This window comes from Ursus maritimus, unplaced genomic scaffold, assembly GCF_017311325.1.
Source record: "Ursus maritimus isolate PB19 unplaced genomic scaffold, ASM1731132v1 scaffold_10, whole genome shotgun sequence".
Taxonomy (NCBI): domain Eukaryota; kingdom Metazoa; phylum Chordata; class Mammalia; order Carnivora; family Ursidae; genus Ursus; species Ursus maritimus.
In genome coordinates, this window is record NW_024423344.1 from 67,909,072 (window position 1) to 67,931,821 (window position 22,750).

At 39.5% G+C, this 22,750-nt stretch overlaps 2 protein-coding genes and 1 non-coding gene across 4 annotated transcripts in view; 2 read left to right on the forward strand and 1 right to left on the reverse strand.

Moving 5' to 3' along the window:
• Positions 1–22,750, forward strand: part of UBAC2 (UBA domain containing 2) — a 172,604-nt gene that overhangs the window by 43,243 nt on the left and 106,611 nt on the right. The window lies entirely within an intron of this gene.
• On the reverse strand, positions 1,411–5,952 carry GPR18 (G protein-coupled receptor 18). Its single transcript, XM_008685000.2, has 2 exons — positions 5,379–5,952; positions 1,411–2,619 (listed from the first exon to the last, which is right to left on the reverse strand). Exon 2 carries the CDS (start codon positions 2,584–2,586, stop codon positions 1,591–1,593), a length of 996 nt encoding a protein of 331 aa, XP_008683222.1. The 5' UTR covers positions 2,587–2,619; positions 5,379–5,952; the 3' UTR covers positions 1,411–1,590.
• LOC121101496 lies at positions 16,732–16,838 on the forward strand. The gene has a single exon (XR_005833493.1). It is a non-coding gene; the product is annotated as a U6 spliceosomal RNA (small nuclear RNA).

Sequence of the window (22,750 nt, forward strand, 5' to 3'; positions counted from 1 at the left end):
TGGTTCTTCAACTGAACAAGTCACATAACCTCTTTGGACTTTAGTTCCTTTATATATAAAAGAGAAAAGTTAGACTAGAAGATCATCTAAGGGATCTTCTAGTATTAAAATGCTATTTTATGGGGCGCCTGGGTGGCACAGCGGTTAAGCATCTGCCTTCGGCTCAGGGCGTGATCCCGGTGTTATGGGATCGAGCCCCACTTCAGGCTCCTCCGCTATGAGCCTGCTTCTTCCTCTCCCACTCCCCCTGCTTGTGTTCCCTCTCTCACTGGCTGTCTCTCTCTCTGTCAAATAAATAAATAAAATCTTTAAAAAAATAAAATAAAATAAAATGCTATTTTATGATTAGGCTCCTTCATGTTTATCTTTTCTTTCTTTCTTTTTTTTAAGAATATGAATTTACCCATGTTAATTATAGAAATCTGTTTCTAACTAATGCATTTATTTGATTCTTAGTCCCATTAGGAGGTGATCAGGTTAAGAGTAATGAAGGTGATTTATCAGAGAGGAAGTTATGGTAGACTCATTTGCATATCTCCATAATATTTAGAATAATATGTACTTGACACATTACAGTTCACTTCCTTTTCTTTTTAAATGGGGAAGTTACTTTGGTTTGCCACTCTATTAGGGGAAATTAAATGGCAAGGCTGGAGTAAGAATCCAAGGTCCCTGACTAGTGCTGTTATACCATGATAAATGGCCTGGGAAAAAATTATTCTCTTATCATGTTTAATCAGTAAGAAGAGTAAACTTTATATTGGAGAAATATATTTTACCCTACAGCAGAAACTTCGTGTCATAGGAATGAACTTGGGTTATTGGGCAGAAATAGGGTCTCAGATTAGGTTTCCTGCATTGGTCGTAGTCTGGTGCACAGTAGGCTCTCAGTAAGTGTTTATTGAATGACTGTTGTCTGTCCCCCCCCCCCCAAATGAATTCAGAATAGGGGAGGGCTGATGGAGATTGCCTTTGCAGGCCCCTTCAGGTGATTGCTCCTGCTAATTTTCGTCGGTGGCAAGTAACAGTGATGGGTTGAACATAGTTGTTTGTGTAGGAATCTTGGAAGTTTGGTGTTTAGGACACAAAATATTTTAAGATTTAGACCACCAATTCTGAGTGTAAATTAAAACCAAAAGGACTTTGGTTTTGGTTTAATCAAATTATAATTTAATAATTTAAACTATTTAGAACACTAAGTGGATTTTTTTTTTTTTTTTTTTTTTTTTTTTTTTTTTTTTTGGGCCTACTGACTTGATTGACGTTGACTCACTTGCACATAGAATTAAATCCAAAAAATTGTCAACTGTTTAGGTTAGGCTTGATTGTGAAATACAAATCGGATATTTTTCTCCCAGTAACTCACAAATGTGTTTCATACAAGCTTTGAAAATAAAAATAATGAGTTCATTAGAATACTTAAGAATATTTAATTACGTTGTCACATAATAAGGTCCCACAAAAGTGTTTTTAAGTTTGGTTTTTTTCAGGAGAGAAGAGACTTGGTAATATCATACAGAATATCCACTGACCTTAGGGTAGTTAGTAAAATGAATATAAAGAAACTAAAGACAAAAACCGGCTTATCGTTCAAAGCATTTCACTGTTTACGTTGCTTAGTGACCGTAAACTACCAGACCGGAAGCTTTTTCTGCGCACGCTCCGAAGGTAATTGCGATAGAGCATGACACTGATGACGCGAGCCTGAAATTGTTTTGAAACAATGTAGTAGAGAATCACATCCAGACAGGTGCTGAGGTTCATGAGGAAGGTGGTAAAGGCCCCCCAGGGATTGTAACTGTTCTCATCCCCTTCCAGCATCAGGAAAGCAAAACAGATGTGGAAAGGCATAAAGCAGACGATCACCTGCACCATGAGTGTGATGATGATTCTTATAGACTTCTCCTTGACTTTGGGTTTCAGCTTAGATGTCTTCCCGTGAAGGAGACTATGAATAATGACTAAGTAGCACCCAATCATGATGAACAGGGGAATCAAGAAAAAAAATATCAGTCGAGTGAAATTTAACATGTTAATAGCTTTTAAGTGGATGATGTCAGAAATCTTCAGGCAGGTGGGGGGTGTGGAGGCTTTATCTGGGTCTTCATAGAGCAGCAGAAGTGGGATGGTGGTGGTCAGGGTCATTATCCAGACCCCCACGCATGCTAGCACGGCTTTGCCTGTGTTTTTAAGTTCTTTGGCATATTTTGGCTGCACAATGGCCATGTATCTGTCGGCGCTAATAAAGGCGAGAAGCCATAGAGCAATACTTGGATAAAACACCGTGAGGGCCCCAAGAATCTGGCAGAAGTACTCTCCAAATGGCCATTCACCTTTTGCATAATAAAACATCCGAAAGGGTAAGCTCATTATAAATACTAAGTCCAATAATGCTACATTCATCATATAGATGGTTACAGTGGTTCTCTTCTTGGTGGTACAGCTAAAAACCCATAAGGCAGTGGCATTAACAAATAATCCAATTATGAAGATACAGCTGTAGAAGACAAGGGCTGCGATCTTGTATTCTTCTGGGTGTGAATGGTTCGAAGGGCCAGGTTGAGCTTGATTGTGAGGAGTGGTCATCTTATGGCTTGTTGGGAAAATGACACTTAGAAACTGTAAAATAGTTAAGAATAGGAGGAATAAAAACCCTTTGTTGAAAAATAAATACTTAACACTCTCATACTTGGGATGTCAGTGGATTTTAATTGTAAGAGTATTTTATGTTGTAGAGTCAATATATGTGTCTTAGTATTTATTAAGAAATACATTTCCTCGGTATTATGACTAATATGCACTAACCTGTTAAAATGATCTGGTGTGTTATAAAGCACTGGCAAATTTATTCAGTTTCTCTCTGCTCACTTCCCTTTTCCCTTAAAGAATAGCCTTTTTAAAAAATGATTTTTCCTGTACTGTGAAATTGGGTAGCAACTATTCTTATAAAAAACATTCTTTGATTGGGACTAAGTAGGCCATTCAGAATTTCGAATCTTACAAAATAGCTTGCTACTCTTTTATCATCTTTATTCTGCTTAAATGGTTTTTAACCCAGGTTAGTAATGTCCAAAAAATGAATTTTTACTCACTAAATATAGTTTTAATATGTAAAATGTGTATTAGAAAACTAATGAAGGAACCACATAACTGGTTAATTCGCAGTAATTCTCATTTGAGAGCAGGAACTTTTCCTTGTGCCTACTATATTCCCACTGCTTCTTGAGTCCATAGGAGTGCTCATTAAGTAAATGTTTGCCAAATTGATGGATGAGTGAAGGAGAGACCTACAGCAACTACTCTGGTTTGTCAAATATTTGCTTGGTTAGTTATTAAACCTATTTTTTTTTTAAGTGGAAACACTTTCTCATAGTAGTATGTTCTTTCTCAATTTTCAGAGGTCTAAAAACAGCAGTGTGTTGTGCCATGGTCTACAGATGAAGAACTTGACTCTTAGAACAATAGATGAGCTAGTTTTTAATACACAGTTGCAAGTGCCTAACACTGTGTTCCAGATGGTGTTTTCCAGTGTCCTAGGAACGGATGTCACTGGTGTGCACAGAAAGTAGCACCTTGAGAAGAGGACACTGCTAGTGTAGTAACTGTCATGCCCTCACTCTACCTAGATGGAGAAGCTTAAGTATTATTGGTCAAATTAAATTTAAAAAAGGAATATCAAAGACAAGTAGTTATTAATTAGAAGCCACTCAATAACTTCAGGTGTATGCAGAAACTAATTCCCATCACCAAAAAAACAATGTCTATTTCTAATGGAAAGGAGTTTAGTTGCGATTGTGAATATCATCAACCCTTCTCAGAGTGAAACTTCCATCACCCATGATGCAACATCAACAGCAGTGATTTTAAAAATAAACTTGCTTACAGAAAGATGGAATCTTGTGGTATCCCCTTGAAACATGGAGGTGTAAGAAAAGTTTCCTTCAGAAATGTCACTTGGCAGAGTGGGCTGTCTCTAATTCAGCCCTGAGTCTCTCTTTAGTGTGAACTGTGGGGGTGATTAGTAGTCTGGTTAGTGGCATCATGGGCTGTTGATAATTTAAAATGAATTTGAGCAAAAAAATATAAAATGAATGTGAGCAACTGCTGTGAACAAACACAAGATATGAGTTTATTTTTCCATTTCCTCCCTCTCTTCCTTTTTTCCTTCCTTCTTGACTACAGCTAGTTTGCCAAGTAATTAGGTTAGATATGATTTTGGATTAGAATTCTATGTATTAATAGCCTGTATTAATTAAAATTTCCAAATATTGGTGGGCCTAGAATTTTAATTTCTATCAAATGAGAAAAGTACTACATAGAAAAATCTCCAGTATTATACAAAGGAGGGTAATTTTGGAGGCTTTTTAAATTTTCATTGAATTTTTAAATAGTAGCAATTGTAATGTAAATGAAATTTTGTATCTTTTTTCTCTTTTGATATTGTTTCTGGACTCCCTTCCACCATCCTCATCCCTGAATTTTGTTGTAAATTTCATAGTTAGAAAACTTGAGTAAATCTTTTAACCCCCATTGGGCTCAAGCTGCTTTTATGTTGCCAACATTTGTATCCATTTGCTTAAGGTTGAAAACAATATGTGTGATGCATGTTTTAAAGTCATTACCAGATAGGTTGTGCCGTGTACACACAAACACATTTTGGACAAATATTAAAAAGTGATTGGCTTTCAAATCAGCGTTTTAAAAACTTTAGATTCAGTAACTATAGTTTTTTTTTTTAAAGATTTATTTATTTGAGAGAGAGAGAGAGCGTGAGCGGGGGAGGGGCAGAGAGAGGGAGAGAGAGAATCCCCCGCAGACTATGTGCTGAGCACAGAGCCCCATGTGGGGCTTGATCTCAAGACCCTGAGATCATGACCAGAGCTGAAATCAAGAGTCAGATGCTTAACTGAGTGAGCTACCCAGGTGCCCCATAGTCTTTTTTTTTTAAGCATTTAAGTACATTTTGTGAAACAGTGTAATTGAAACCAAGTGACAAAGACTCCTAAATATACTTAGGATTTATTATAACAGCATTTTCCTTAAGCTGAAAAAAAGTTACATTTACTATTAATGTAAAACAATGTTGAAAGTAAATAAAAAGTCACAATAGTGCAGGAACATGACTGTATAACCCATTTCAAGGTCCTTTGCCAGCATAGTGTCAATAATGTATTATTAAGACAAATTATTTTGAAACTTAGTAAGTATAGCACTACTTTTTTTTTCTGTCACATACAAAGTTATTACAATATTATTGGCCATTTTTCCCATGCTGTACTGTTCATCCCCATACCTTACTTACAACTGGAAGTTTGTACCTCTTAAGTATAGCATTCCTTGGTGATAATCTGTGATGAAATTAACTAAATGCTACTTACCTCCTGTCCATCAAAAGGCGGTGTTAGAGAGGAGCATTTTTCATTATATCCAATTATATAAAAGAGCTATCTTGGTTAAAGTAGCTCTTTCTAGAAATGGTATATTTAAGAAATGCAGTATTTCTTTTGTTTTAGGCTCTTCTTTTCCTTTACAAAGTTGTTTCAAATATAATAGTTGGCATAGGAGTTGGTACTCGTTCGGCTGTAATTGCTGCTTTGTTTCTTTCAGGAAGTACTCTCTGAAATGAGGCTTTTTCAACTTATGACTTTACCCTGGATGTGGTTTCTCTCACAAATGATTTGTTTATGAAGTCACGATTAGCATAAACTCCTCTTGAAATGAGGGCATATGGTTAAGAGAAACAAAAGAAGAAGATGTATTCAGTTCATTTACTTTGATGCTTAAAATCTTTTGCATCATCTATTGAAAGAGATTGAGATTTGGTGTTGACTAGGATGGGATTCATAGTATAGCTTTTTCACTTTTTAAGCTGTGTGACTGTCTAGTTACTTAACCCACTGAGTCTCAGTTCCTACTTAGCCTCTATACAGTTAAGAGAGAGAGAATACTTATCTGATAGTATTGTTGAGGACTCTAAACCAGAAAAATCCCAGGTGCTTAACATAGTGCCTTGCACTTTGTACTAATTTAGGTACTCCTAAACAGAGTTAACCCTTTACTACAAATTTCCTGAAATCATAAAATACCCACTTCTATTGTTCAGATATTTCTAAGTGATTAAAATTGGGATCCTCGGTTATTTGCTTCTGCCTTGCATATGCATTTATGTATTTTGGTTTGCCTCCACCCCCTCCCCCCCAAGAGAGAGGAGTGAGTGCGAGGTGGGGGGGGAAGGGGCAGAGGGAGAAGGAGAGACCATCTCAAGCAGACTCGCGGCCCTGAACACAAGGCTCGATTTCATGACCCTGAGATCATGACCCGAGCTGAAATCAAGAGTCAGATGCTTAACTGACTGAGCCACCCAGGCGCCTCTACTCTATTTATTTATTTATTTATTTATTTTTTATTTATTTATTTTATTATTTTTTTAAGATTTTATTTATTTATTTGACAGAGACAGCCAGCAAGAGAGGGAACACAAGCGGGGGGGTGGGGTGGTGGGAGAGGAAGACGCAGGCTCCTAGCAGAGGAGCCTGATGTGAGGCTCCATCCCAGAACGCTGGGATCACGCCCTGAGCCGAAGGCAGACGCTCAACGACTGCGCCACCCAGGCGCCCCTTACTTTATTTTTTAATCCCCAATGCATTCTGTCCCTTTTCTGTCACATGGAAGTCTAGAAATAATCGCTTTTGTATAAACATCTCTGCAAATTGCTAAGAAAGGACTGGAATTCTTCAGTGGAATAATTTGCATGCTGGGAGTATTTTAACCTCGGAAGGGAAGTGAAACCAATGGAAAGGGAAGTGAGCGACCCCAATCATCGCCTGCCTCATTACATTAAATATTTTACTTTCGCTTTTCTTAAAAAAAATTATCTCATTTGCTTGTCTTAAAATTTTACTTATCTTTATTTTTGGTGATGCATGATTTGTCAACTTTGAAAAGGTACATGAACTTAACTATTTGCTTTTCGAATTTAAGACAGTTTGAGGGCCTGTGCTCTTTTTGTCCTCAGATAAACACCGTAGTAAGTCTGTGACTTATAAAAGTTATTTAAATTCTTGCCTTTGGTGATTAAGTGCTTTTGATTGTGATACACTGCCATCATCATAGTAATGGGTTTTAGAAGCATTGACAGCAACCTAAAGCAACTCCTTCTTGTGTGGATGGGGATGCAAGGCTCAGAGAGGACCAGTCACTTGCTGAGGAATTCAGAACCCATCCCCCATCCGCACCCCTGGTCCTCCCTTTTCCACCCTGGCTGCTGGAATAAACTTGTTACAAGGCAATTGCATTGGCGTATTCACCAGACAGGATTTATTCATTGCTCGGTTACGTTCATCAGATTTTATGCATGGATTTATGTTTCATGGGCAGTTCGAGAGTTTGATATTTCAACTGGAGTAGGAGCCCCCTATCTGCAGATCCAGTCTTTTCATTGAGTTAATTTCATATACCCTGTGACAAATTTTTTTCCTTAAATATTGATGAATGCTCCCTGTGCTGCTAAAATCAACCGGTACAGCGATGGCACGTAGCTCATTAAGGTTTGAGTCCTTTATTGTACCTAGGGAGATTGTTTTTTTCCGATTTGCCTGTCTTTCAGAGAGAGGGGTAGAGGCGCAGCTCAAGGGCAGATCATCTCTCACTGCCCACTTCCTCTCCATGTGACTCATGTGACACCTTCTGCATTCGCTCTTCCCTGCCTTTCGAGAGCTGTTCCACCAGCTGTCACATCTCTTGGCTTGGCCAGCAGCTATGTGTCTTTAAGTCCTAGTTCCAGTGCTGCCCTTTCCACCAAATGTTCTCTGGCTTCTGAAGCTGGGTTGGTTATTCACCCCTGTAAGGTTCCTTGGCACTTGGTACTTGCCCCTGTAGCAGCCTGTGTTTGTATTATCATTGAATAGTTCCTTCCCTTTTATCCTCCACTAAATCGAAGTTTCTCGGGGTTGGCATGTGTAGTATATGTGTGTGTGTAGCAAGCATTTAATAAATATTGGTGGAATGTGTGACTGAAAACGTAGGTGAAGAAGTGGAGGGTTGAGGGAATCGTAGGTGTGTTGCTGAGCTGGGTGACAGCATCAGGGACGCTTTGACCCACTTAGGGGAGGGGACCTGCCAATCGCCAGGCTGACATGGAGACTCAGGCTCTGGGCGGTGACCCTCCTCTCCTCCCCATGACCCCTGTGGCACTTCACACCGTTCCCTGTGTTCCTGGGAACACAATACCTTTATGTTGGTTGTAAAAAGAATGACAGTGAAAAAATTCCCCTGAACCATTTGGGAGCAAATAAACAGTGGACCAAGAAGTAAACTCTTAGAGTGTCCGGTTTGCTTTTTTATTTGAGTGGAAGAACTTCCCTCATTCTGGGACTGTTCATGCCACTGTACTTTCCTCGCTTATTTTGGAATATGAGTAGAAGAAATTTTTCATCTTGCAGAAGAGGGATTTCACACATCCCAGGGGCTTCACTTCCCTTCGCTTTGTGAAATGATCTGTCTTCACTCCATTTTTGAATTCTGGTTTAGATGTTAAAAGCCCTCAATTTTTATTTTAGCACTTGAGCCCAGTTTTTGAGTGAATGTAGCTTAGTTAGGCCGATTTCATAATTCTTAGGAAGAATGTAGTTAATAGATTTACACAGTAAGTCCTAGTTATATCTGTCTACACCACAGATAGAATTATATTTCCTGTTCTTAACATATTTCTCTTTACCATTGCATGTGCAAGGGGAGGAGATCTTGTTCTAATTCCTTACCCCAGCGTTTTGGGGAGGGAATCATTGTCCTTAATGTTTGCTTTTCCCATTGTGGGTGGCCATCAACACAGAAGGCTGGAGTGCTTGGTAGAGAGCCTGCCTGTCCCCAAAAAGAAGGATGTGAGGCAAGTGAGGAGTGCTATGAACCGGGGTGGGGGGTTAGGGGGGTGAGGGTAGAGGTGGAATCTTACTGTTTGGTGGCCCTAATGGTCTTCCACTTTGAGGTTACGGAATTTTTGTTCCCCTACCCCTCTCTCTGTCAAACTTGTATCTAAACCGACTGCTCTGTTGTGTGTGTGTGTTTGTCTGTTTGTTTTTAATGAGGAAGCTATACTGAATAGTGTTCTGGATAAAGAAGATTGAGGTTCTATTTGTCTAAATCTGTTTTGAAGAAAAATGTCAACACCTTATAGCTATAATCCTATGGCCAAGTTGATATGAACCTCCCTTTCACTTGATTTCCTAAATTGTATTATAAATTTAGCAATTCTCAAATTCTTTTTCCCTGGCAATTTTTGTACAGTTGAAAAATTTTACAAGCATATAGATAATCAGGCAGTTACTTAACTTACAACAAACAAATTGAGCCTAGAGAACCAAAGTGAACTATAATTCTAGTTAAAATAGATCTAAATCAGCAATGAAGGTTGAGTTCCTTAAAGATATTAAAAATTCTCTCACTTAGAGGATTTTAGGAGAAGGCTGCTTATGGGACAATGAAATTAGTCCTGGACCCGCTGAAATCCTGCAGGACCCCAGGCCAAGAGCTAGCAGTGTGACATTGCACTAACTGACCAGAGATCCAGTCAGAGTCCCGAGGACAGCTGATTGATAGAACTCTGTGATTCCTGTGAGGTACATGGTGGCCTTCTATAGACTCTTGTCTTACAGCTAAAGGAAATAGTATATTCTAGCAACTGGAAATTCTTGTGCATTGCTGGTGGGAGTTTCAACTTGGAAAATAGTTGGTTATTAAGTAGTAAAATGAAAATGCATCTACCCTATGACTCAAATTCTACTTAGGTAGAAAATAATGCTCCCGTGTATCAGGAAACATAGATAAGATTGTTCATAGTAGCATTATTTCTAGTAGCTCTAGGAACAACCCACATGTTCAGGTGTAGAATGGATAAATCAGTTGTGTAGACATGCAGGTGAATGCTTTTCACAATCGAACTGAATCCCATAGCAGACACATGAAACAACATGAGTCAATCTCAGGTATATAGTGTTTAGTGAAAAAAGCCAGACATGAAGGAATTTATATTGTATGATTTCATTTATATGAATTTCACAAAGAGACCAATTTGAAATCAGATGTTGAGAGAGTCATGCTTAGGTGTCAAAACTCTTTGGAGGGTTGTAGGAGCATATAATAGTAAGGAGGGCATACCAGAGAGCTTCCAGTATGCTGGCAAGTTCTAGTTATTGACCTAAGTGCTAATAACTCTAGTGTTTATTTTGTGATAATTCTTTATTTTTGTTTTGTCCTCGTATCTGTAAGGGTGTCAGTAGAAAACAGATTTTAAGATAAGTCAGGGAGGGCTTATTCATAAGGGTCTCATGACACAAGAATGGAACTGCCTGAGGAAAGGGGAAACTGGCAAGACTGTTGCCATGTTGTGCAGCCCCCCCCCCCCCCAGCATGACGAGATTCAGGGTGGGAGAGGTTACTAGAACCTGGAGGGAGGGACCTGCGTGGAGAATAGTAGTGACTTTCTGTTGAGGGACGGTGAGCCTGAGGGAAACTTGCAAGAGGAAACCAGGGGAATAAGTCCCCCAGCCTCGGGCTTCTCTCCAGTGAAATCTGCTCTGAGGCTCCCATTAGCACAACACAGTGGAAGCTGGGGACCTGGAGCCTTCTGATGCAATCCGTTTCCTCAGCTTCTTGGACAGAGCAGGGTGGAGAAGGGAAAAGAAGCAAATGGATTTCCTAGCATGCTGCACTTTTTTGTATGTGTGTTACATTTCATATTCAAAAGGGGTTTTTTTTTGTTGTTTTTTTTTTAAACTTGCGCTTTGACTTGGCGAAGACTGGCTTGAGTGTCTCTGCCTCTTGGAAGCTGTTTCTACGAGTAATTTTTTTTTTAAACACCTTGTCTCGGTTCTTACCTGTGAATCATCTCATTCTTTAGAGCTTACATAAAGTACATGTTTTAGACACCAGATTACTAATTCTCTTTGTCTCTCTCCTGCCTCAAATGTCCCCTTTTTTTCTTTGCGGCACATTTAAATTTTTCCCTGGAATTTTCAAACTGGGAATGGTTAGTGTGGGAGCTCTGCTTCTGCCACTAAATAATTCGCTGACTTACCTTAAAAAAAAAAAAAAAAGTTCACTTCTCTGATCATCACTGTCTTCATCTGGAAGAAAGGGGAAGTCGGATAAGGCTTTCTGGAAAGGCCTCCCACCTTTGGCACTGCACAACTCTAAGGAACTCTTCCCCCTGAAGTGAGTATTTTCTCTTTGTCTCTCTCTGCATTTTTGTGGGCCTACAGATGAGAGACATGAGGCAGAACTTGGGGCTCTGTGCCCTCATATCGCTGCACAGAAACCTCAGTGTGTCCAGGATTCATTTGGGGAAACCTTGTCCCAGAGAGCCTCGAATGTGTGTGTAGGTGTCTCTTCCGAAGCAAAGCACTCAGAGCCCTGAGAGGTTTGCACATCTGGCCTTTGCCCTCCGTCCATGTCTCTATTGTGGGGGTGTTCTTTAGTGTGTGTGGTGTTACCTTGGTTTCTGTTTATCTTTAAATAAACTTTACTCCTCTTAACTGATTTGATTTTATTCATTCTTTATACAGTTACCCATTTCTAGTAGCTTGTTAGATGGTCGCAGCTAATTTGCCTATCTACTTTGACCTTTCTCCTGTAACCGTTCCTTTTGTACATGGCAAGCAGCAGGTGTGGCTTCAAGAACACACCAGGTCTAGGCTGCCCTGTCAGTCACTTGGTCCCCCACCCTCTCCCGGGAGACCTGTCATTCTTGGTGGCGGAGAACCTTGTGAAGACATTACAATCAGCCTGCAGAGGCAGACACAAAGATGGTGCAGGCTTTTTTGTTTCCTTGGTAATGAAACTGCACTGATTTCTCGGTTACTCAGAAGAGCTGTTTGCCAGAACTCTCCCTCTTATGCTTAAAAATTAATGTGCCAGTGACGAGTCAGTTGAATTTTTGCAGTGATGCTATCTTCTTATTGCTTATACTTTTCTTGTGAATATTCCTTTTTTTTTTAATTTTAAATAGGCTCCACACCCAATGTGGGGCTCAAACTCACAAGCCCCGAGATCAAGAGTCACATGCTCTACCAGCTGAGCCAGCCCGGTGCCCCTTGTGTGGATATTCTTGATGAGAAGTATATATGACCTTTGGCTCATACAGCCTCTTGCCACCAGCAAGCCCCACAGTCTGAAAGAATCTTCACAGACGGGGAAGGGAGCAGGTAGGGGTGCGTGTTTGGACAGAGGGACGCAGACCCTTGGGCTGCTTCATCCTGCCTCTAGTGTAGGCTTTATTCTCCTAACAGTAGTCAGAGCTTCTTAGAACTGGGAGTTAGAGGTGCCTGGGATGTCTGTCCTTCATGGTTCTGGCTCTTCCTCCCTTGATGGCACTCTCTTCTCTCGTGTTGCTCTTCACGTTCTGTCTGTGTCTTGTTAACGAGCCCTTGGCAGCTCCATCTCAGGGCCTTCAGAGCACCGCGCAGAACGCTTCACATTAGGAGGCCCCTTAGTAAATAGGCTGTGGATTTGACTAGTGTTTGTGTGTTTCTTTTTCTGTAAGAAAGAATCGAATACCTCCTGTTTCTAGGTAGATAGGATCACAAAGACATATCAAGCCAAAGAATGAGACAAAAAAAGATTGGTGTTGGTGGAGTACCAGTCCTGGGGGCACAGTGTTTGGGCAGGAGAAACATTTGTTTTCTCAGAGAAGTTCAGACCATTTATTTGTGTAGGAGAACCTGCACAGGAGATAGTGCGGGAAGTAGTTTTAGATTGCTCCTGAGTGCTCTCACCCGCCCCCCTCATTGACATTGCAAGGCTGCAGTGACATAAACACTGTGCTTTTACTGCTACCTGCAGATGATTAGATGGTTTGGGAGCTCTTGCTCTTCACCTTTACCTGGTTTGAAGTCTTGTTGAGATTGAAATAAAATGTTTATTTTTATTTTTTATTTATTTTCAAGATAAAAAATTTAAAAAGCTATTCATCGGTAGAAGATAATAAAACTATTTTAATGTTCATTTCTAAGTATTTCTGTATTCTGCAGTATTCAGTAATAGACATGTTTCCTCATTCCTCTGATAAAATATTTTGGCTTATAGACCATATCTGCCTTCATTGCATGTTATCTTTTTTAGGAAACCATTTTCCTCTCTAGGACATTGTAACCCTGGGCTAGGGCCATGAGAAGATTACATTTTAAATGTTATTTGTGCCCAATATTCTACTAAGAGTTAAATGTAAAAGTGGCCTTGGAACAAATTTGATATGGTTTTTAAAATGTTTTAATTGTGAGAAAATAAAACAACATGAAATTTACTGTCTTAACCATTTTTTAAAAAAGATCTTATTTATTTATTTGAGAAAGAGAGACAGAGATTGCAAGAGAGAGAGTATGAGCGGGGAGGAGAGGGAGAAGCAGGCTCGATGCGGGGCTCGATCCCAGGACCCCAGGATCATGACCTGAGCTGAAGGCAGACAGTTAACCAACAGCCACCCAGGGGCCCCTGTCTTAACCACTCTTAAGTCTATAGTTCAGTAGTGTGAAGTACATTCACATTGTTGAGCTACCAGTCACCAGAACTTCTTTCCTCCTTCCAAACTGAAACTCTGTACTCACTAAACAGCCAGCTCCTGTCCCTCCCGTCAGCCCCTGGCATTCACCTTTTTACCTTCTAGATACCTCACTGAAGTGGAATCCTACAGCATTTATCCTTTGTGACTGGCTTACTTCACTGAGCATAATGTCCTCAGGGTTCATGCATGTTGTAGCACGTGTTTGCATTTCCTTCCTTTTTCAGGCTGACTCTTCAGCTGTGTGCATGTCCCACCTTTTGTTGATCCATTCTTCTGTTGATGGACACTTAGCTTGCTTCCACCTTTTGGCTCTTAGGACTAACGCTGCTATGAACATGGGTATATAACTGTGTCTTCGAGACCCTGCTTTAAATTCTTTTGGGTGTGTACCCAGCAGTAGAAATGCTGGATCATGTGGTGATTCTATTTTTAGTTTTTGAGGAACCACCACACTGTTTTCTGTAATGGCTACACCATTTTACGTTTCCACCAATAATGCACAAATATCTCCACATCCTTGCCAATGCTTGTTATTTTGTTTTGTTTTGATAATAGCAATTCTTACGGGTGTGAGGTGGTATCTCATTGTGCTTTTGATTTCCATTTCCCTGATGATTAGTAATGTTGAATATCTTTTCATATGCTCATTGGCCATTTGTGTATCTCCTTTGGAGATGTCTATTCATGTCCTTTGTCCATTTTTTAATCAGGTGGTTCTTTGTTGAGTTGTAGGAGTTCTTTATATTTTTTAAATAATAATCCCTTATCAGATGTATGATTTGCAACTATTTCTACTTATTCCATAAGTTGCCTTTTTACTCTGAGTGTGCCCTGTGATGTACAGAAATTTTTTTAGTTTTACTCTCATGATAAGGAAAAGCTTCAAATTTTTAAATGTTAGGTTAGGGTAGATTTTCCTAAATAAAATCCTTGTGTTTTTAAAGGACCTTTCCCAGTGATTTAATCTGAAGAGTACCTCTCGTGCTTAACATCTTTCTTTCATCCAGGAGGATGTAAGATAGGGTAGGTAGAAACCAGCTCTGTTGTAGAGTTGGCTTACTTCAGAGCCTTCCACTTTCAAGTGCTTTTTCTTACGCTCTGAAAATTGTTTGTCTCTATTATTACAGTAATATGAAAATGAAGAATAGCGTTTACCTTCTTAGGGTGTTTTTGTTTCCTGCTCATCCTGATTGATATTTATCAATGATTTCTTTAAAAATATAGCATGTCTGTTCATCAAATTTTCAAATTACAAAAGCGGTGAAGATATTTTAGTAGTGGTAGAAGCTAAGCTATGTTTGTTTTTTGGTTTTGGTTTTTTTTTTTTTTAGATTTATTTATTTGGGAGAGAGAGCATGCTCATATGAGTGGGGAGAGGGGAAGAGGGAGAGAGAATCTCAAGCACATCCCCCACTGAGTGCGGGGCCCTACGAGTGGCTCGATCCCACAACCCCCAGATCATGACCTGAGCTGAAATCAAGCTTCAGTCTCAACTGTCTGAGCCACCAGGTGCCCCTGGGCTAAGCTCCTGGAACAAAGAAGCCCTGAATGCAGTGGCTCGAGAACACAGAGGTCTGTTTCTCTTTGTAACACCCCTGCCGGGTAAGCAAGCTCTGTTCAGGAAGTCAGGAAGGGACTGAGCTGGTAGGACTCAATCATCCTCTGAGACCAGTCTGTTTCCATTTCCAGCCTGCATGGAGGAGTTAGGAGGGAAGTCCAGGATGGGGGGATTGCTTTTTCACCAGGTGCTTTGGAAATTGTAAATGTCACTCCTGCTCACACACCTTTGGCAAGAACTTGGTTACGTGGCCTCACCTAATCATTGGGGAGGCTGGCAAACAATCCTTAGCAAGGCAGCCAAATCCCTAGAGATAAGGGAAAAATCAGTGTTGGGGGAAACTGCTAGTAGTGTCTTCAAAGAGCAATAGCTATGCCACATTAGCTGGTTTAGCAGACTGGAGGCATGGGCTGACAATCAACATATAAAACACTGAAGAGAGAGCGTCAGGTCTTTCTCTTCAGCCTACAAAAATCACCTGTGGGGCCCTGAATGGCATAATTGTTGCTTTGGCAGGCCTGTTTGGAAAAGCCACAGGAAGCCTATGAAACGGCATCGTGACTTGACTGCCAGTTAACACGAAGGTGCTTGTAGATGCCATACGTAGTATTACAGGGCAACAGGTGCAGCTCTTGTGGTCACTGCTCGGCATCGGGACGGGGCGAGGATGGAGAGCGGGCAGTGTTTATCCCAGAGAGGAGGAGATAGCGCAGGAGAACAGTCTTCAGTTGTTGAATGGGCTGCTTTATGAATGTGGAGTTAAAAATTGGGGGTGGAGCGTGGCCAAGGGTGAATGAAGACTACAGGGAGATGCTACAGTAAGTTATTGGACTTGGTAAGGAGTAACTCTTTGGCATTCGTGGTCTCAAGGCAAAGTGATACCCTTTAGAGATGCTGAATCGCAGACACTGAAGATACTCAGGCAGTGCCCGGGAAAGCGGTGGGCAGAGGTGTTGTCTAGGAAATCCACACACTGAGCAGGTGGCAGGAAGGGAGCCCCTGTGAAATGAGCATCTCTGATTCTGTGTTCTTCTGTACTAGGAGATTCACTACACACACACACACACACACACACACACACACAGTGGAATATTCATTTAAAAAGAAAGAAATCCTACCATTTGTGACAATATGGATGGACACTGAGGGCATTATGCTAAGTGAGATAAGTCAGAGAAAGACACTGTATGATCTCACTCAATAATGTGAAGTTATATTTTACTTTATTTTTTTAAAGATTTTATTTGAGAGAGAGTGAGAGAGAACACAAGCAGTGGGGAGGGGCAAAGGGAGAGAGAGAAGCAGGCTCCCCACTGAGCAGGGAGCCCAGCTCAGGGCTTGATTGCAGGACCCTGGGATCATGACCTGAGCCGAAGGCAGACGCTTAACCAGAGGAGCCACCCAGGCGCCCCAGTAATACGAAATTTTAAACCAAACCAAACTGAGCTTATAGATACAGAGAAGAGATTGGTGGTTGCCAGAAGCAGTGGTTGAGGGGGTGGGAGAAATGGATGAAGGGGGTCAAAAGGGAGTCAGAAGGGGGTCAAACTTTCAGTTATAAGGTACAAATAACTCCTGGCAATGTAGTGTACACTGTAATGATAGTTGATATTATATTGCAGTACTCACTTCTGCAGTACATATATAAAAATCGGAAGTATACAGAGAAGAGTAGCATGACCCCTGTGCAAGGACAACATAGGAATTCATGAAGCATTAAATAAAATACTGTATCATATTTGAAAGTTGCTAAGAAAGTAGATCTTAAAATTCTCGTCATAAAATTCTCATATGAAAGAAAATTTGGGGCATGACCAGGTGGCTCAGTCAGTTGAGCGTCTGACTCTTGATTTCAGCTCTTGTCATGATCTCAGGGTCGTGAGATTGAGCCCCACATCCGATTCCATGCTCAGCAGGAAGTCTGCTTGAGATTCTGTCCCTCTCCATCTGCCCCTCCTTCTGCTCTCTTTCCAAAAATAAATAAATAAATCTTTTTTAAAAAGGAAAGAAAATTTTGTAACTATATATATGGTGATGGATATTAACTGGACTTACCACAGTGATCATTTTGTAATACATTTGAATTATTATGTTGTGTACCTGAAAGTAATATAATTTTTATCAATTCTGTCTCAATGAAAATAAAATAACAATAATTCAATGCAATAATTATTACACTATTGAAGTAAACAGTAAAATGAAGAGGCGCTGTTATTTTTCTGTATAATCTAAATGATAGATTTTGCTTTCTTATGAGCAAAGAGTATTTCAAAATTTTTAAAGAATATGCTTCCAGAAAATGCTTTAAAGATAGTTAAAGAGGAACAGAATGAAAGAAATCTTGAAATCTTGACACCATTAAAATAAGGGTAAAATAACAAGACCTAGATAAGGAGTTGGTAGGATGACCTCTTTGAAACATTTGTAAAACAAAATGTACAAAATAATTTATATTTTTCATATATTACTAGCAATTATTACAGAACTTTGATATGGATTCTTTAAGCTTCTGTGTTAAAGCGATTTTTCTGAAAGAGCACGTTAGCAGTTTAATAGGCTTTGCCTGCAGTCACACTGTGTGAACCACTAGATGGCAGCGTGAGGCAGAACTTGATAATAGAAGCTGTAAGCCTGTTAGTCATTAAATGTGGCCCAAACGGTGAAATAGTTCTGTAATCAAATAAGTGAGAGAGACGTGTTGTAATTGTATGAACAGCTTGGATACCCTGTGGGTATATTTTAGAGCATGTATACCATAGAATTTAAAACCAGTATTGTGCATGTGTGCTTATCTTTTTCTAACCTACATGACAAAGTATTTCAAACACCGTAGGTATAACAACTGTGAAACTCCTGTGACAAATCTAGTAATTTTAGGTTCTGATTATGAGTGGGCTCAATACAGCACAACTCCTAACTTATAACTAAGCAAGGCGAGGCAACGCCCTGCTTGGACCCAATAGTAACCTTGAAAAAAAATACACTCCGTGTCATCTGAAAATTATTGGGCTAACCAAAGAGAATTAGAAGCAGAGATTTTTGCCAAAGGGATACAGTAATATTGTTTAATGATTGGTGTCTCTGAAGTCTTGCATGAGACACAGGCTGTATTTTTTACCAGAATGCATGTGCATGTAACTACTTGTAAGAAAACAATTGGAATTTAGCAGAGGTGGATATTATAATCCTATGTTACAGTCAGCAGCTTTCGTCCTTCTAAATAATGTACCTTAGCTAATTCTTGGGCACAGATGGAGTAGTAGATTTTAATACCTACTTTTAGCATTTCTGTATAAAAAACCATATATAGGGTAGGTATCAACAATAAGTAGAATATTCTCAAAACCCATAAACTGAGTAAGTAGGAGACAAGAAGCTGTACTTAGCCACATAGTAACAGAGAAATTGGTGTTGGTGTGGACACACACGTGAGTTCGTTCTAAGGAAGGATAAAAATAAGGAACAGGAAACTGAACCGTGAAAGGTGATTTTTATTATACTGTCTGTGTACTTTTAATAACTTAGAATATATACTATTTTGTGGTAAATTTTTTTTTTTGAAAAGTCAGTTTTTGTCTTTTTTTTTTTTTTTTTGGAAAAGGAAGAATTTCCACAGTAAGGAAAGGAATACCTTGATACTCCCTTGTATAAAGTAACTACTTAGTAAATGTTTGAGCATGCATGTGTCCATGCATGAATGAATGAGAGAATTCTACTACATAGTTTACAAGAATGATCATCTAATTTCCCCATTTCCGCATTCCACAAGAATTTATTGAGCACCAGGTTTATGGTAGACACTGTTGTGGGCTTTAAGGATCCTGAACTGATCCAAACAGAGACTATTTCTCATTGAATTTACATTTTAATTGGGGATGGAAGGCAGTAAACAAGATAATATGTACTGTGTCAGATGATGATCTATGCTGTGTCAAAAATAAACCAACTAACCGGTCAGGACAGGGAAAGCCAGGTGTGAGCGGGGTTGCAGTTTTAAACAGCATGGTCAGGAATGGCCTCAGTGAGCAGGTGACATTTGAACAGAGCCCTGGAGGAGTCGGGGAGTGAGCCATGTGGCATAAGGACTAGAGGACAGCATGGTGGCCCTCAGGTGGAGGACTGCCTCAGGCAACTGTGTAGCTGGAGTGGAGTTGGGGGGGGATTCGTAGGAGATGAAGTCAGGGAGGTAAGAGAGGTCACACGGCCTTACAGGCGATTGTACAGACTTGGGCGTTCACTCAGAGGTCAGTGGGGATCCATTTATGATTCTTCTGGAGATGAAGGCACACTCGTCTGTCCTATTTTTTCCATTATTGTTCCTGTTCCCTTAAGGATGTATGTAGTCATTTTACACATAGTTCTCCATTGGTCAAATTCTCCCTCAGGGCAGGCTGCTGCCTCCTGTGGTTTGTGATTTTTGATTGTGAGCTCATTTCCAGTGGCTTTTGTTAGCTGTTGGAGCCCTCGTGTGCTATCTCATGAAAGTATCCCTACAGAGGGACTTTGTTTTTACTACTGCCGAGTCCCCAGGGATCTTTGTTGTCCTGGACTGGCTTTTGTATTATTTTCTTACCTTAGAGTTTCCATACCATTGCATACCATTAAATTCTAGATCACAAATTTAGGTATGATATAGGCCATGGATTTTAACTATTTGTTGGAGCGGTTTATTCTTTTCAAGGCCCTTGATGTGAGCTAAATGTCTTCACTGCTTCAGCGGGCTGAGTGGAGTATTTTGAGCATCTGGGCTCAGTCCGAGGCGTTGCTCCGTAAGCAGCTCGAGGCCACATCATCTATCTCTCAGTCGGCCTAAAAATCTAGCCCCCAACCTGAGGGCCTTGTATTTAGTACCTTGGGGGTCGCTGAAGCAGCATATGCTTTGATTTTTGTCTTTGTTCTGGTATTTGGGTTTATTACAGAAATTTTGTAGTAGACACAGAAGTGGAGAGAATACTATAATGAACCCAAGTTGCAACTCCACCACCTTCAGCAGTGACCAGCTCACAGCTGTCTTGTTTTATCTGTATCCTCACTTACACTTATGTGATTCTGATGGACCTGTGATGGACTGTCCTGGTATATAAAGCCAGGAGCAGAAATGAAGGGTCAGAGGGGGTGTGTGTGAGTGCATAGGCCTGCTTGTTTGGTCCCTATTCTGTGCCGTTGGTCTGTTTATCTGTTCATGTGCCCCATATTCTAATATCTTTAAATTATCTTGTTTTGTAGTATATGTTAATATCTAGTAGAACAAACCACTTTTTTGTTCATCTTTTAAAAAAATAACCTAACTATTCATGTACTTTTATTCTTCCATGTAAATTTTAGAGTAAGTAATCCGTTATCTTAAAATTTTAGCTGGAAAAAAAATTTTTGCTGGAATTTGAGATGACATTTGATTTGTAGATTGATTTGGGAGAGAACTGATACCTTTGTTAAGTTTTCTGATTCAAGAACATGAAATATCTCTTTATAACCTCTGTGTTTATTAGATTTAAACATTTTTTATATAGATCTTTTGTAGTCTTAGATACCATGTAGTTTTTGTTATGGTAAATGGTATTTATTTATTATGCTTCCTAAGTGTAGTTGTTTTATTACTGGAGAAACGTTACCGATTTTTATAAGTTATCATGCATTTGACAGCCATATTGAGTTCTCCTGTTACTGATTCTGTTCATTTTTCTACATGGCACAGTAGTGTATGTTTTACTTTTCAAGAAACTGCCAAACTGTTTTCCAGAGTGTCAGTAACATCTGGTACTCTGATCGGCAGTGTCTGAGAATCCCATTTATTCTACATCCTCAGGTCATTTGGCAGTATCAGTTAAAAAAAATAGCCAATCCAACAGGTATACAGTGGTCTCTACTGCTTACTATTATTTTATTTTGCGTTTCCCTAATGACTAAATGATGTGTTAAGCATTTCTTCATATGCTTCTTTGCAATTGGTGTATCTTTCACATCTCTTCCTCCTTCCTGTTTAAATTGGGTTTTTTTCTCATTACTGAATTGTGAGGATTCTTTAAATTTTGGACACAAGTTCTTTATCAGATATGTATTCTGCAAACATTTCCTCCCAGTCTGCCTTGTCTTTTCATTTTCTGAATCATGGTCTTTGAAGACCATAGGTATAAACTTTGATGAACTCTATAATCTGTCATTTTGGCTTTTTTTTTTTTTTAAAAAAGACTCATTCAGTCTAAGAAAATCTTTACCTAATTCATGGTTACAGAGATTTTATAGTTTAAGGTTTTTCATTTAGGTGTATGACCCATTTTGAGTTAATTTTTATATATGGTACAAATTATAAATTGAAGGTCATGTGTTAATATATGAATGTCCGGTTGTTCCAGCCTCTGTTATTGAAGAGGGTAGCTTTTTAAATAGAATTACCTTGGAACCTTTGTTAAAAATTACTTGCCAAGGTATTTATGGGTCTATTTCTGGACTCTGTATTCAGTCTCAGTGATGTGTATGTTTCTCCTTTTCTCAGTAATATGCTGTCTTGATTATTATAGCTTTCTAAATCTTGAGGTCAGATGTTATGAGCCTTCAAACTTTTTTTTTTTTCCAGAATTGCTTTGGCTAGTCTAATTCTTCTGCTTTTTATTATGGATTTTGGAATTTCACTGGGATTACACTGACTTTATACATCAATTTGAGGAAAATTGGCATTTAAACAATATCGAGTCTTCTAATCCATGCACATGGTATATCTCCATATATTTAGGTCTGTTTTTAAAAAAAAATTTCTCTCTTCACAAATTACAGTTTTCAGTATAAAATTTTTGCACATATTTTGCTAGATCCATATCTGAGTATTCCATGGTGTTTGGCGTTATGGCAAAAGGTATTTGCATTTTGAAAAAATTTTAGTGATTTGCTAGTTTATAGAAATACAATTGATTTTTTTCCAGTGGGGTTTATTTCAGGAATGCTGATATAGTTTAGCATAAAGAGATCTATTAGCAGGTATCATGTATTTCTTTACACCAGTAGGTCAGAGGCAGCAAAAGTGGTCATTTGACAATTCAGATATAATCAAGTCATTTTGGTGCTTAAAACAGAACCATAGCTTTCTCTTGCTTTTTTTAAAAGAGATTTTATTGATTTATTTTGAGAGAGAGAGCATGAGAGGGGAGGGGCGGGTGCAGAGGGAGAGGGACAAGCAGGCTCCCTGCTGAGCACAGAGCCCTATGCAGGGCTTCATCCTAGGACCCTGGGATTGTGACCTGAGCCAAAGGCAGACCCTTAACTGACTGAGCCACCGAGGCACCCCACCTTCTATTTCTTTTTAATTTTATTTTTTTAAGTGTGGTAAAAAAAAAATCCCACATAATATAAATTTATCATCCTATTTTCAAGAGTGCAGTTATGTTAAATATATTCACATTGTTGTGCAGCAGCCCTCCAGAACTTTTTCCTCTTGCAAAACTGACATTGTACTCATTAAACAGTAACTCCCAGGGGCACCTGGCTCGCTCAGTCAGTAGAGCATGTGACTCGATCTCAGGGTCGTGAGTTCAAGCCCCACATTGAGCATGGAGCCTGCTTAAAAACAAAAAACAAAAAACCACAACAGTAACTCCCCATTTCCCATTCTTCCTAGCCCTTTGTACCTACTATTCTACTTTCTCACG